The 15,395-nt window shown below is 38.7% G+C and overlaps 2 protein-coding genes across 11 annotated transcripts in view; both read right to left on the minus strand.

The window, feature by feature from the left end:
- LOC103519426 (putative cytochrome b561) overlaps positions 1 to 15,243 on the minus strand; it is a 26,697-nt gene extending 11,454 nt beyond the window's left edge. For 4 of the 10 annotated variants that reach the window (XM_026830958.1, XM_017448307.2, XM_026830948.1 and 1 more), the window contains exons 1-3: positions 5,794 to 5,908; positions 5,342 to 5,479; positions 2,879 to 3,091 (exon numbers count right to left, since the gene is read on the minus strand). In XM_026830958.1, coding sequence (XP_026686759.1) covers positions 2,879 to 3,091; positions 5,342 to 5,390 — 262 coding nt within the window. In that variant the 5' untranslated portion in view covers positions 5,391 to 5,479; positions 5,794 to 5,908. The other 6 variants (XM_026830943.1, XM_008484530.2, XM_026830964.1 and 3 more) reach the window with 6 other exon arrangements.
- Positions 8,122 to 8,804, minus strand: LOC113471690 (protein Fer3-like). Its single transcript, XM_026831038.1, has 2 exons — positions 8,800 to 8,804; positions 8,122 to 8,478 (listed from the first exon to the last, which is right to left on the minus strand). The coding sequence occupies exons 1-2, from the start codon at positions 8,802 to 8,804 to the stop codon at positions 8,124 to 8,126; spliced, it is 360 nt and encodes a 119-aa protein (XP_026686839.1). The 3' UTR covers positions 8,122 to 8,123.
- Positions 15,244 to 15,395: the final 152 nt, after the last annotated feature.

A 15,395-nucleotide genomic window follows, 5' to 3' on the forward strand; every position in this document is an offset into this window, starting at 1 on the left:
CCTTGTGGTCTTCTTTTAGTCATTTACCGCTTCCTTTTGGGGGGGGGTGTCACAGTTAATTAGTTAAGAAAAAAAGGGCACTTACCACCATGTAGGCATCGCCTATAGTTTCTACTTTGTACACGTCATAGCCTTTGATAATCCTATCGAATAATGTGTAGAGATCATTGAGGAAATTCACCACCTGCAGAGAAAAAGAAACATGTAAGTTTCAGAACAGGACTAGATAAGGTTTTATTGTTTTTTCCCCAATTTTAGGCGTTTTAACACTACGGAGAGTAGGTCGTTCGCGCTGATACTCCTATATATGAAGTTAAACAGGTTGAGGGCTTTTAGATAGGTATAACAAAAGGGTGTCCATACCTTCGACCTTATGGTAAATGCAGTTTTTTTGTGTTATTATGTCACAACTTTGGTGCTCACTGCAGCATTGTAGGATTTTTCCAATATCTCAATAATCCTAAAATCCAATGTTTACCTACCATGCTGGCACCGGTCGCTATGCGCATTTATATTACATAGCTACTCATTTTCCTCACGAGGCTGAGTGGGCCCCGTAACGGCCAGTCACGGAATCAATCATTTGCATGATACAAATTTCTTGACCCCGCCGGGAATCGAACCCGGGTCTCCCGCGTGCAAGGCGAGCGCAGTGACCACTACGCCATGGGAGCTGACCGTATGATGCTAATACAACAACAACAACAACAACAACAACAACAACAACAACAACGGTAGCACCTGAACAGTAAGATTTACCTTGGAAACCTAATTAAAAGAGCGAGTGCCAGCCTAGTTAGCTTAGTTGGTAGAGCGTCTGTCTTGTAGGCCGCTGGTTGGATTCCCTCCCGGGGCGGATTTTATCCTGAACGGATAATGTTCGTTCTCGGAACGGCTGACTTTCTCCTATTCCTATCTTCCTTCTCTCTTTGATTTCGGGACCATAAGACCTTGCCAGTTACAGTTCCTTCTATCAAACCTCTGTACCTACGAGATCTTGACCTCTTTCTCAATGATAAAATGCTACCCAGACAGTAAAAACACGTCAAGAAGAAGTCCTATCTTCCTTCTCTCTTTGATTTCGGGACCATAAGACCTTGCCAGTTACAGTTCCCTCTATCAAACCTCTGTACCTACGAGATCTCAATGATAAAATGCTACCCAGACAGTAAAAACACGTCAAGAAGAAGTACGGAATACAGGGTACAAAATTTATTCACTGACTTTTAAGTATTTACAAAACTTACAATACTTAGCTACTAGACATGGAAATAGAAACAGAAATACAAAATAAATACCTACAAAACAATACCTTTAGCAGTACAAACCTACAAACTTAATCCTAATGGAAGACAGACATTACAGAAAGAATTTATATTGTCTTTGGACAGCAAAAACTACAGAGAATCGGAGAAACAAAACTTACATAATATACGTAATTCTAAAGTAGGTAGGTACCTATTTCGGACTAGACCAAGATTCAGCAACGTCTTTTTACAGCGAATACCGCGATAGCACCATGAATGAAATCACGATTAGTCCAAAAAGTCCACATGGATTTACTCATGAACTTTCTTTTTCGCAGGCACGTTTTTTTGGAGAATACGAGGAGACGTCCACGTGACAGTCAGTTCTATTGGGTTTGATTTACCACTCCAGCTCATTTCAATAGTTCCTTTACCTAATACTCTACCGACGCGACGAGACATGTTACCAAGATCAGTAGGTAAGTATAAGCAATCATTTACTCTCCATGAGACCAAGAGAGCACAAATTTCAGGTTCACAGTAAGTTCACACCAAGTAGGCGAGCAAGGCTTTTGGCTGTAAACTCACTAGGTAGGTACCAGCGCCGTGTAGGGAATATACTCCCGCTGTGACATCTGATAGTGTGTGTTTCATAAGTTGTCCAACAAAAAACCTTTAGGAGAATGTGGGAATGTTCCTCATACTGATTTTAGGAATATTTTACTCTATGGACCCATATCGTGAATATTCCTCTCCCTGCTAAAAGAGCCATTTTAATGTATGGTTAATTTTGTACCTACCTAAACACTAACAGAACTGTGTGTGTTAATTTATTTATCAACAAAATCCCTTTTTTTCACAGCAATGAATTCGTTCATATTTGAAAATGTTGTGATATTTTACCTTGCGACCGGTCTACTGTTTCATATTCATATAAAATTTATGATGATACAAAAAACAACATTGGAACCAGCATGTGGACTGGAGAGTAAAATGACTTTTTGACCAATCAACTGATCCAATATGTATTTCAAATTTGAACATGAAATTGTAAGCAAACCCCGAAAAACGTCCAAACTTTAACTACTTCTCATAAAGTTGAACTGTAAAACCAACTGTTATTAATGTAATCGAAGGTTTTCTAGATATGTATATATATTAATCACTTTTCGCTCTATTATAAGTTTACTCTTACCTTTGTTGTATCATACAGGGTGGCCGTACACTGGATGAGGTAGCCCAGACGTATGAGTATCAAGTTACATAATCATTTTACCTATGTCTAATGGACATTGTACATTATGTCACAGGTGCAGTGTGTTTCATAAGTTGTGCAACAAAAAACCTTTAGGGGAATGTGGGAATGTTTTTATGAAACCAAAAATTATGGACTTTCTAGTCATTTGAAGGAAAAAAGACAAGTAGGTCGATACCAACCAATCTATAATAGACAGATAAATTACAATGATTATATTTAAGATAATGAAGGAATATAGGTTTAGGGCCATTGACATTTAACAAAGCCCAAAATCTAGCCTTAGGTCTGTACATAAACAGGGGGCACTAATTTCAATTATTATGAGTTCAGCCCTTTTTCAAGTGGCAATGTCTCGGATTGTTATGCCCCTTACCATTTCCTCCCAAGTACACAAGTCCAATGGTCATGAGCAACGGGTGCCAGTTGAATTCCAACCCGGGATTACTACGCCAGGTAAAACCTCCCCGGTGGTGAATAGTCCATATTGACACTAACACAACAATAGCAGCACCAACTGCTTGTGAGAAATAGAAGATTGGGTTGAACCCTCTCAAGTCTTCTACTTGGTGGCCGGCCATTTTTGAATCTGAAATTATGAAGAAGAGTTATTTTATTTTATTCTGTTCACTTTGAAACCAGAATCATGGGAGGACATCATTACTAAAGCCTTGAGCCCAACAATTTAATACTTTTATAATCACTATCTGAGAAAGAAAAAAAAATAATAATAAATCTAAATAAAATAAAAAAAAAAACTACTTTTTATTAGCCTACCTTCTTAATTAAATAATGGTCTGGAGCAAACTGAAACAATGTATGTAGGTAAGTACTTCATTTATTAACAATTTTCAAGATTAGATAAGTGTGTATGAGTAGTAGCCCAGAGCTCCGGTGTGACCGGATAGCCGGCTGCTAACAGCTCCGAATGGTATCCAGCACTATGATGTTCCCATAGAGGCCCATACTCTACTGGTGCTCCGCCACTGATACCCTGGGAAATGAGACACACCATTAGTTTGGAAAAACAAAACTAAAAGAGCTATGTACATTACACCAACTCAAAACTTTCTTGATTTAAATCCTAACCAGACATAATAACAAACCCCAAAAGTTCTACTAGTGCTTTCCCAAAACTAGAGGGCTGTACCCACACATGGTGGGAGCACTGAATCTTTCTATTGTTGACTCATATTTCATTATGTAACTTACCTCGTAGTTAATGTGTATTAAGTCATAAAACTATCCTATGTAACTCCATGTTCTACCCCTTAAGTATAAATTCATTAATTAATTTGGTAAGGGAAAAAAATGAAAATTATTAGAAAAAAGGCACTGATCAGATTAATATTACTTTCCTTATTATAGAATAAGGAAAATGAGGTAAAATTTGATTAGAAATGGATGTACAAATTCGTAGAAAATGGAGGTACAAAATTACAGAATTACACAAAATTTCAATTTCGATTCGAAAATGGGTAAATTATTAATTTTATTTAGAATATGAGATTAGAAAATTGGACGAAATAATTAGGAAAATAAGACACAAATAAGTTTAGAAAAGAAGGCACTAGGTAATTAAATGAAAATGAGACAAAATTAGGTAATTAGGTCAGAAAGACACCAAAACTAGACTGAAACTTTATTTCTGAAAATTAATCAGAACTATTAAACCTAAATCCGTAAAAGGTCCTATTGGACCCCAAAAAAAATGTAACAATATTTCCTTTATGTTCCTTATCTAAAATCCATGCCAAGTGACTAAAAAAAAAATCTCGGTTAATTAGCTCTTTTCTGTCGCCTCAATTTGTAGATTTGTGCCTTACCCAATAGCCAGTTTATTTCATTTCATTTATTCATTAATTATATTTAATTAAAACACTAAATAACTGTTTGATTAAATTAAAGAAAACTTTTACACCAAAACACCAAGGTCAACCTACTCACCGAATTAGTTGAGGCCGTAGTGGCCGCGGCCAAGTCCCAAAATCCCGGCCCTCCCGAATGGCCCGAGTGTTCACCGAAGTTGGCGCTGGGGTTCATTTTCATGACGGCCCTCAACGATCAGGATCTTCAAACTGGAGCAAAATTCTGCCAGGGAAATCTCTCTTCTGAACTTTTCTCCCTGAAATTTTCTCCTGCGAGGCCCCACCCTTGTGATTTTTCCATTGGTCGCACAACACCCGGCATCCCTTGACTTTATTGCGAGTCGTGCTCACCCTAATTTTGTCATTTCGAGAGCGATGTGCTTTGATACGAGATGTGACAATGTGTAGGAAAGGAATGACGTCCACTTGTGAGACTTGCTCAAAGTTTTCTCCTCTTTTCTGAAAGTCATTTTCTCAGAAAAAAAAATTGTTCGATTTTTGAAATTTCGCGCTTCCTGTCACTTGTTGATGTCAGCTGTTATACAAAATGCGCCCGAAAACCTATCGAGGTAGGTATGCTTTCTGGCAGTCGTTTAAATATTAAAAGCCATGCATGCAGCATTATTTTACTTTATTTCAGGCGTTAGATAAGTATTGATGAAAATTGAATCTACCCAATCTACACCAAAATAAAATTCATAATAGATAGCGAATTTGACAAAAAATTGTCAGAAAAGAAAGGCCTACCATAGCCTAACCCTAGTCACCTTCTTGAAATTGCCACTTTCCTTTCTGCTTCAAAGTGTTGGCTCTTCGAAAACATGCCTAAACGGCCCAAGTACTTAAGTAAATAAATAGCAGATAGGATTAGGTACTTAGTTACTTACCTACCTATCTACCTAGTTATGTCATCATAGGTAGGTAGTTAGGTACCTACCTATAAGTATGTAGGTATTATGTTATGATCTTACCTGTTGCTTGGGTGGACCTGGAATTTAACTCCTGCCCGTTCATAGCCATGCTTCCAAGTAAATTGGGTAAGGTACTTAGGTAGATATTTTTATAGACTCAGTGTGTTCATAGGTAGGTAGATATAATCTCTTAAAAATCTGAAGAAAAAAAAAAAATACCCAGGTATGTACCTCTATCCGCAAAAACACCGCACAATATTATACAAATAAACAATTTACGTGGAAAACTACGACACTATCAATCCCACTAAAAAAAAAACTTCCTAATAATAAAGGTACCTACCTAATACTTGTAAATTTATTTGGAAGAACCATCCATTAACGCCTACACACACGATATACGTCTTCACACACGAGGGAAAAAATAAAAGAATAATAAGGTTAGCACCAGCAACCAGCACTGTTATCAGGAAATTCCAGCGTGAAAAGCCACACAAAAATTAAGTACCTACCTCTAGGTAAGTGAGTTTAAGCTGGGAATGAATTAATAATGAGAATTAAGCTAACACGACTTGAGTATGGTACGGCGGTTTCCAAGATACTAAACTGACAAACATACAATTTACAATAATATTTATCAAGTCCTATATACCTACAATCCTACATTCACCAGCAACGTGGTACTTGAATCTACTTACTGGTTATACCAGTGGCGTAATTGCGTACTTTGGGAGGTGCGGAAGGATTCGTCGGGTGGACCCTGGGTATTAGGTACCTAAGTTATTTGGCAAAAGATGCATGGATAGACGGATAAGAAAAACCCGCGCCGAAACGAAGATTGGACAAAAGCGGCACAATCTGAACTATCTGGAGATACAATAAGGGTAATAGAAAGTAACAAAATCTGAAGATATTCTGACGTCTGGACCCAGTTTATAGTACTTGTGTTTGCCGGTAGTACCTATATTTGGATATCACAACGTGCTTAGATAGTAGGTACCTATACAGTGTTGTAGTTGTAGAGTGATATGGGTCTACTACCATTAGGATTTAGGTACCTATATCTTACTACTGATATCAGAATTAGTCATAAGCAAATCATAAGTATTCTAATTAATAGCCGGACTTAAAGTTTAAATTGATTTAATTGGGTAAATTGAAATAATAAGGCTAAAAAATTACTAAAAGTTAACCAATCAAATTCCTCAATACAATTGATTTAGCTTCAAAATTGTTACCTATCCCAGCCACTAAAAGAGTACGTACGTTTAACCAATATTCTGAAACCTCTATCTCCTACACACTTAATTAGTCATGGGTGATGCTTTGATGCAGTCAATCAGTCGAACATGACTGTGATGCGAATTAGCAAATAGCAAGATCCACGGTATAGCACGGACCCAACGGAGGCGGCACGCTTCCTTGACCTGAGGACGGCAGAGGAGGTCGATGTATGATGCTAATACAAATCCACGGTAGCATGCACGGACCCAACGGAGGCGGCACGCTTCCTTGACCTGAGGACGGCAGAGGAGGTCGATGTATGATGCTAATGTAAATGTAAATGCAGTTTCTTTGTGTTAATATGTCACAACTTTGGTGCTCACTGCAGCATTGTAGGATTTTTCCAATATAGGTATCAATAATCCTAAAATCCAATGTTTACCTACCATGCTGGCACCGGTCGCTATGCGCATTATATTACATAGCTACTCATTTTCCTCACGAGGCTGAGTGGGCCCCGCAACAGCCAGTCACGGTATCAATCATTTGCATGATACAAATTTCTTGACCCCGCCGGGAATCGAACCCGGGTCTCCCGCGTGCAAGGCGAGCGCAGTGACCACTACGCCATGGGAGCTGATGAAGCTGACGAAAAATGATGACCCCTGAACAAAGGCGAAAAAGAAAAAGATGACGACGAAGACTTCTCTGAATGGGTCTTTTTGAGAGTTTATGTCCCAGCGAACAGGATTTAGCCAATAACACTGTTGAATGTTCTTAGGTGGAGCAGAGAGATGTACCTGGTATTGACTCAGCATTCCTCGCTATGGATACGGAGGAGGGAGTGGAGGTGGTATGGAATGAGGTGCAATTCTCTGAGCGCAAGAACTTCAAGGCGCAGGAGGAAAAAATCCAGCAAGTATTTGAGAACCTAACACAACTCGAACACCCAAACATTGTCAAGTTCCATCGCTACTGGACAGACACCCACAATGATAAGCCTCGGGTAAGTCGGATATACCTACATAACATATGTATAGTAGAGCAAGTATCTGAGAACCGAACACCCAAACATTGTCAAGTTTCATTCAAGAATGGGTTTTACAATCCAAGAAATACCGCGATAGCACCATGAATGAAATCACGATTAGTCCAAAAAGTCCATATGGATAAACAACCACTATTTTACTCATTAACTTACTTTTTTCGCAGGCACGTTTTCTTGGAGAATACGAGGAGACGCCCACGTGACAGTCAGTTCTATTGGGTTTGATTTACCACTCCAGCTCATTTCAAATGTTCCTTTGCCTATTAATACTCTAGCGACGCTATGTGCTACCAAGATTAATAGTAGGTAGAAAATCATGTACTCTCCATGAGAACAAGAGAGCACAAATTTTAGGTTCACAGTTCAGACCGAGTAGGCGAGCAAGGCTTTTGGCTGTAAACTCACTAGGTAGGTACCAGCGCCGTGTAGGGAATATACTCCCGCTGTGACATCTGATAGATAGGAGATCCAGACGTACTCCCATTAGGAGTCCCATGCAGAAGCTCACTCATGAACGCAGGTTCACAGTTCAGACCGAGTAGGCGAGCAAGGCTTTTGGCTGTAAACTCACTAGGTAGGTACCAGCGCCGTGTATGGAATATACTCCCGCTGTGACATCTGATAGATAGGAGATCCAGACGTACTCCCATTAGGAGTCCCATGCAGAAGCTCACTCATGAACGAGATATACGTTATAGCAAGCCGCAGCGTCTCAATACGGGATAACCGCTTCTCGTACGCAAATGTCGGCACTTTTCGCCGCAACTTGTCGAAGGCTTCGTTCAGGTTGAACATGCGGCGGCGTTCACGGATGTTGGCGGCACGACGTTGCGCCAGCGTAGCGACACGGCGGCGCGTTTTCTTCGTATGACCGCCATTAGTACCGGTGGAACTTCCGCCGTGACCGCTTAGCCGCCCATTGAACCTAAGGGTGGGCGAAATAGACACATGTTAATGTATGGTTAATTTTGTACCTAGCTAAACACTAACAGAACTCTGTATGTTAATTTATTTACCAACTAAATCCCTTTTTTTTTTCACAGCAATGAATTCGTTCATATTTGAAAATTTTGTGATATTTTACTCGTACCTTGCGACCGGTCTACTGTTTCATATTCATATAAAATTTATGATGATACAAAAAACAACATTGGAACCAGCATGTGGACTGGAGAGAAGGGTAGGTAAGTCAAATTGTATGGGACTAACCAACTGAAGAGGGTAGAAAATGACTGAGCTTCATTACGTCATTTAGGATGTGACGAATTCCTCATTGTATTTCCGAAACCATGACATGACAAAACCATTCCATCTGGAAAATTTCTATTCAATTAGCATTGGCCTAACCAGAACTGACTTTGTGTATGGGTTATCCATCTCCATATCATTAAACAGGTGGCTTTGAACCCTGTGTTGTAGCTTGTAGCATGCCCATCCCGTAATATGTGAAATACCATTAATTTGTAATCGAATTCTCGGGTTCGATGCCCACCATTGGCATCGACCAAAAAATTGCACTCGTATTTCGAAAATCCGACTGCAAATGTTTTGACGAGTTGCTCTTGTAGGTGGTTCTCTAGCTGACACAGAACCTAAATGGGAAGTGTCTCTTCTCTCTCATCTGATGAGGGACAGACTATGTGATGGGCATACTACGATCTTTTTTGTCTCCATTTATTGCAGTTTGTCCAGCCTTTTGATGACTCTCATGTAAGATTGATCTTCATACCTACTAGTGGTACAGTGAACTGTAAAACTCGTTCAAAAAATGGTCCGGAGCCCTCATAGGGTCAATCGAGCGCAAAATTGAATTTTGGACTTCATTGAGCCATTTCGCAAGAAGCAAAAATAATGTGACGTACCTAAATAACATAACTATGGACGATATTAAATAGGATACATAATTGGCATTAATATTCACGGTCTTCAAAATATTGGTTTGCAAAAAGTTGCTTTCAGGAACAGACCATCAATGTTAATTCATAGTAAATTTTCCCGGGAGTTACACAATCCATGCAGTTACGTTTATAACCTATGGGATGATGACTCGATTCCAATACACCAAGGTCATTCTGATGATTCATAGCTAGGAATGCAAGACCATAATTTATATTATTATCTGGTATTATAGCTATTATTGTGCATACTGTTTTTACATCACTTAATTCCTGTAATGATAACGCAGAGCAGTTAGATATTGGGACTAAGGAATATGATGATGAAGTTGTTAATAATGCCGAGATTTTATCATTGTTATAATCACTCTTATCAGAGATGCATAACTTGATAGTCATCTGTGAGTATAATGGAAAGTGAAAATTTAGGTAGATACTTTCTTTTCAATTTAATTTTCTTCCTTAAATAATCCACACCAAAACATGGACTTTTTAGTCCGTCCTTCCTTCATTGTTACAATAGTAATAAAAAGGTATAAGGGACGGACTATTGTATTCGCTTCGGTGTCGTCTGTCGGTCGGTCTGTCGGTCTGCCTAGCCACATTATCTAGTTACGCAAAATAATATACCTATGTAGGTACCTAGGTAGAGTCAGGATCTATCCTCTCGTGTTGTCATTTCTTAGTCAAAGACGAGGTTATCTAGCCACATTATCTAGGTACGCAAAATAATATACCTATGTAGGTACCTAGGTAGAGTCAGGATCTATCCTCTCGTGTTGTCATTTCTTAGTCAAAGACGAGGTTACGACAATACCATTAAAATTTGCATGAGCATAAGACGATGTGGCGTGATTTCAGAAGGGGTTGGAAAGTGACTTTCACATTGTTTTGCGTATCAGAGAGGTATACTCATACAAACACTCCAGTATAGCTTTACTCTTGTTCATTCTTTCTATCTGACGTAGAGCACCTGACATCACAAAATATTCGCTATAATTTCGTAATAAAGAGGACAAGTATTAAATCCAGACTTGACTCCAAATGTTGCCCTTCAATGTCTTACTTTAATCTGATCAATATAGAAACTCTAATATGACAAAATAATATCGACAGGAAAAAAAAAACTAAAGCTAAAACGGGATCACAAAATAATCGCTTGTTAATAAATATGAAATTAGGAGCACATCACACGATAATTTTCCTCACTTTTCTGGAAAAAACGGAGCCACCTGCAGTTGTTTCTGGGCTTAAAAGCAGGGATTTGTATGTTTTGTGATTTTGACAAAACAATCGTCTTTTGTACTTTTGTTATTAACAAGTTAGCAGACCAATGACAATGTGTCACATTTGAACCAGCAAAGTTAGTTTGAACCAGCAAAGTTGACTGGGGTTCAGGACGAGTCGCCAATTAAACGTGGCTTGAGACCATCATCCTGGTGTATGTCTGATGATATAAAAAGATGTCTTTTCTTTATTCTGCCATCACCATTCGGCTAAAGCTGCTATACAACAACAAGACAGACAGGAGAGGAAGAGTCTCTTTTCTGAAAGTCCTGGGTCCACGAGGCCGAAGGCCGGTGAGAACCCAGAGGTAAGGTAAGGTAAGTACTAAGTACTCTTGGTACTAGGTAGGTATCTGAACTATCTGAAGATACAATAAGGGTAATAGAAAGTAACAAAATCTGAAGATATTCTGACGTCTGGACCCAGTTTATATGGTACTTGTGTTTACCGGTAGTCGGTAGTATATAATAGATATCACAACGTGCTTAGATAGGTACCTACAGTGTTGTAGTTGTAGAGTGATATGGGTCTACTACCATTAGGATTTAGGTATACCTATATCTTACTACTGATATCAGAATTAGTCATGGGTGATGCTTTGATGCAGTCAATTAGTCGAACATGACTGTGATGCGAATTAGCAAATATAGCAAGATCCACGGTAGCACGGACCCAACGGAGGCGGCACGCTTCCTTGACCTGAGGACGGCAGAGGAGGTCGATGTATGATGCTAATACAACAACAACAACCTCCTATGAGAGATGAAAACTCCAGCTTTCTTCCTTGAATGTAAAAGTCAAGGTAACATTGGGAGTGTTATGGAATATTCCCTGGGTCTTGAGTTTTCCACATAGGGAGGGGGATCTTGTTTTTTTTGGGGGGGGGGAGAGTTATGAAATTTGAAACAAGCTGTTACCACTTTTTCCCCGTTATGACGCAGACTCTCCCCCCTCCTTCTCCTCCCATTCCCCTCCTCCTCCTCCTCCTCCTTCTCCCTCCCCTCCTACAACAACAACGGTAGCACCTGAACAGTAAGATTTATCTTGGAAACCTAATTAAAAGAGCGAGTGCCAGCCTAGTTAGCTTGGTCGGTATAAGAGCGTCTGTCTTGTAGGCCGCTGGTTGGATTCCCTCCCGGGGCGGATTTTATCCTGAACGGATAATGTTCGTTCTCGGAACGGCTGAAGATTTAATCAATAGTCACCTCACTCGGTTTGTACACCTGTCTAATAACTATAGGATAGAGGGAAAATAGGTAAGGAAATACAATAGCTTAATCTAAATTTCATAAATTGACATCAACCTATACCTACCTATACAATACAATCATGTACCTACCTAATATCTATAAATGATAGCTGGATATAATTTAAGTAGGTAAGTAGGTAAATAGTCATTTCCTACGATAGGTACAAATCACATTAATACAATAAGTACGTATAGGTGATATGAGAGGGCATCAACATCAAGGAAAAATTTAGATAGGAAAAATAGTGACTATAATATTGTAGTGTAGAAGAAGAAATTGATAAAAATAGGTAGATAAACCCCAGATCGCACTTGCTATAAGAAGAAAACAAAAAAAAAAAAAAATACTAATAAAATAGGTATCCAGTTATATAGTTTCAATAAAACTGCAATAAAAAGCATATTTAGCGTGATATATCATCTCGACTGAACATATTGCGATTTCAGCATTTGAGGGAGGGGGTGAGGTTTACTAAAAGTCTAACTAGGGGCTAGTGCAGTCAGTGCAGCTTTGATTCACTTTACCTACCGAAGATAATCAGGTTCGTTCTAGATATCCTGTTCAGTATCTAGATTTGTAGAAGCTTAACCCAACTTTTAGGACTGTTTGCTCCAACACCTAATACTCAGAGTGAGCTGTTCAATAATCCTTCAGTTATCTGTTCAATAGTGAGCTGTTCTATAATCCTTCAGTCCTTATGTACCTTCAGTTTTGACGGAGAATGTGGTACCTATATGGACGATGTGTTAGGTTGTGGCCGACGAATAAAGGAATATTAAACTGTTATTGAGACAGGCGCATAGCCTTAATATGTACCTTTCGTCCACCAGCTGCCGCAGGAGTAATTCCATCGACGCAGAAGGTTTTGGTGCCTTTGCTGACTGCGCTACGACTATAGACTGAAGACCTTTTTTGTCAACGGTATGTTCATCAGCCTTTTCCGTTCAGTCAACAGCAAAACACAATGCTGTGGCATTCACTCAGGACACCGGGAAACCATTAGATAGATTACATAGAATAAAAGATACCCATGAAGGGTAGGTAAGTCAAATTGTATGGGACTAACCAACTGAAGAGGGTAGAAAATGACTGAGCTTCATTACGTCATTTAGGATGTGACGAATTCCTCATTGTATTTCCGAAACCATGACATGACAAAACCATTCCATCTGGAAAATTTCTATTCAATTAGCATTGGCCTAACCAGAACTGACTTTGTGTATGGGTTATCCATCTCCATATCATTAAACAGGTGGCTTTGAACCCTGTGTTGTAGCTTGTAGCATGCCCATCCCGTAATATGTGAAATACCATTAATTTGTAATCGAATTCTCGGGTTCGATGCCCACCATTGGCATCGACCAAAAAATTGCACTCGTATTTCGAAAATCCGACTGCAAATGTTTTGACGAGTTGCTCTTGTAGGTGGTTCTCTAGCTGACACAGAACCTAAATGGGAAGTGTCTCTTCTCTCTCATCTGATGAGGGACAGACTATGTGATGGGCATACTACGATCTTTTTTGTCTCCATTTATTGCAGTTTGTCCAGCCTTTTGATGACTCTCATGTAAGATTGATCTTCATACCTACTAGTGGTACAGTGAACTGTAAAACTCGTTCAAAAAATGGTCCGGAGCCCTCATAGGGTCAATCGAGCGCAAAATTGAATTTTGGACTTCATTGAGCCATTTCGCAAGAAGCAAAAATAATGTGACGTACCTAAATAACATAACTATGGACGATATTAAATAGGATACATAATTGGCATTAATATTCACGGTCTTCAAAATATTGGTTTGCAAAAAGTTGCTTTCAGGAACAGACCATCAATGTTAATTCATAGTAAATTTTCCCGGGAGTTACACAATCCATGCAGTTACGTTTATAACCTATGGGATGATGACTCGATTCCAATACACCAAGGTCATTCTGATGATTCATAGCTAGGAATGCAAGACCATAATTTATATTATTATCTGGTATTATAGCTATTATTGTGCATACTGTTTTTACATCACTTAATTCCTGTAATGATAACGCAGAGCAGTTAGATATTGGGACTAAGGAATATGATGATGAAGTTGTTAATAATGCCGAGATTTTATCATTGTTATAATCACTCTTATCAGAGATGCATAACTTGATAGTCATCTGTGAGTATAATGGAAAGTGAAAATTTAGGTAGATACTTTCTTTTCAATTTAATTTTCTTCCTTAAATAATCCACACCAAAACATGGACTTTTTAGTCCGTCCTTCCTTCATTGTTACAATAGTAATAAAAAGGTATAAGGGACGGACTATTGTATTCGCTTCGGTGTCGTCTGTCGGTCGGTCTGTCGGTCTGTCTGTCGGTCGGTCTGTCTGTCTGTCCCCATAGAAGGACTTATCCAAACCTGGTCGACCTATATATCAAATTAAAGGTCTTTTTACCAGGAACACGAAAATGGTGGTGCAAATTTTGTCCAGAAAACCTTAAAGCCAAAAAACCAAAAAAACTGGTTTTTGGAGGATTTTTTCACATTTTCTTACATAAATGAGCTCTGATCTCGAAATTTGTCGCGACGACCTGTGAACTCAAAGCGAGAAAGTTTTAGATAACACTTCAGTCGATCATTTAAGACCGGTTTTAGCGTCATCTATGTTAAGCTACGCCGAGCAAGGCCAATAAATGGATGGGTGACTTGAACATTATATTGGGAATAAAGGGAGAACGGGCTCTAGTCTTGATTTTAAATCATTACATAAAAGTAAAACCAAAAAATCAAATCAAGAATAATAAACTGAATATTAAATAAAATAGGTAGGTACATAAATATTGATTTTCCTTAACCAAGATCGAAAAATTCCCGGAGGGACGGGCCCCGCTTGTTTTTCATCATGTAGTTTGAATACTACCTAGGTCTATTTCTAATAGATTGATTAGATACACATTTAGGTAGGTATAATTGATCATTAAGTATAATATTTCCTATTTTAAAGTATCGCAAAACCTTTAAAACTTGAGTCCTAAAACCCCTTGAGGTAAGCATATGGAATGAGAAATCAACAAGTTAACTAAACTTTAAAATTTTTATGAAAAATACCTTTCACTTTCTTACCGGAATGAAAAGTCTTGATAGTTAGGACAATAGAGTTCAACTGACGGCGTTTGGATTGTGCGTTATCACTCCTTATCACAGAATTATTGATAAAATTAATATTTTGTCCCTGCCCACACAGCACTATTCAATCTATTCATTTTTCCATCTTTTTCTCCATTTTCTCAGAAGAAAAATTTTTTCGATTTTTGAAATTTCGCGCTTCCTGTCACTTGTTGATGTCAGCTGTAACTGTTATACAAAATGCGCCCGAAAACTTATCGAGGTAGGTATGCTTTCTGGCAGTCGTTTATTTTAAAAGCCATGCATG

The sequence above is a fragment of the Diaphorina citri genome, unplaced genomic scaffold, assembly GCF_000475195.1.
Source record: "Diaphorina citri unplaced genomic scaffold, Diaci psyllid genome assembly version 1.1 scaffold65, whole genome shotgun sequence".
Taxonomy (NCBI): Eukaryota; Metazoa; Arthropoda; class Insecta; order Hemiptera; family Psyllidae; genus Diaphorina; species Diaphorina citri.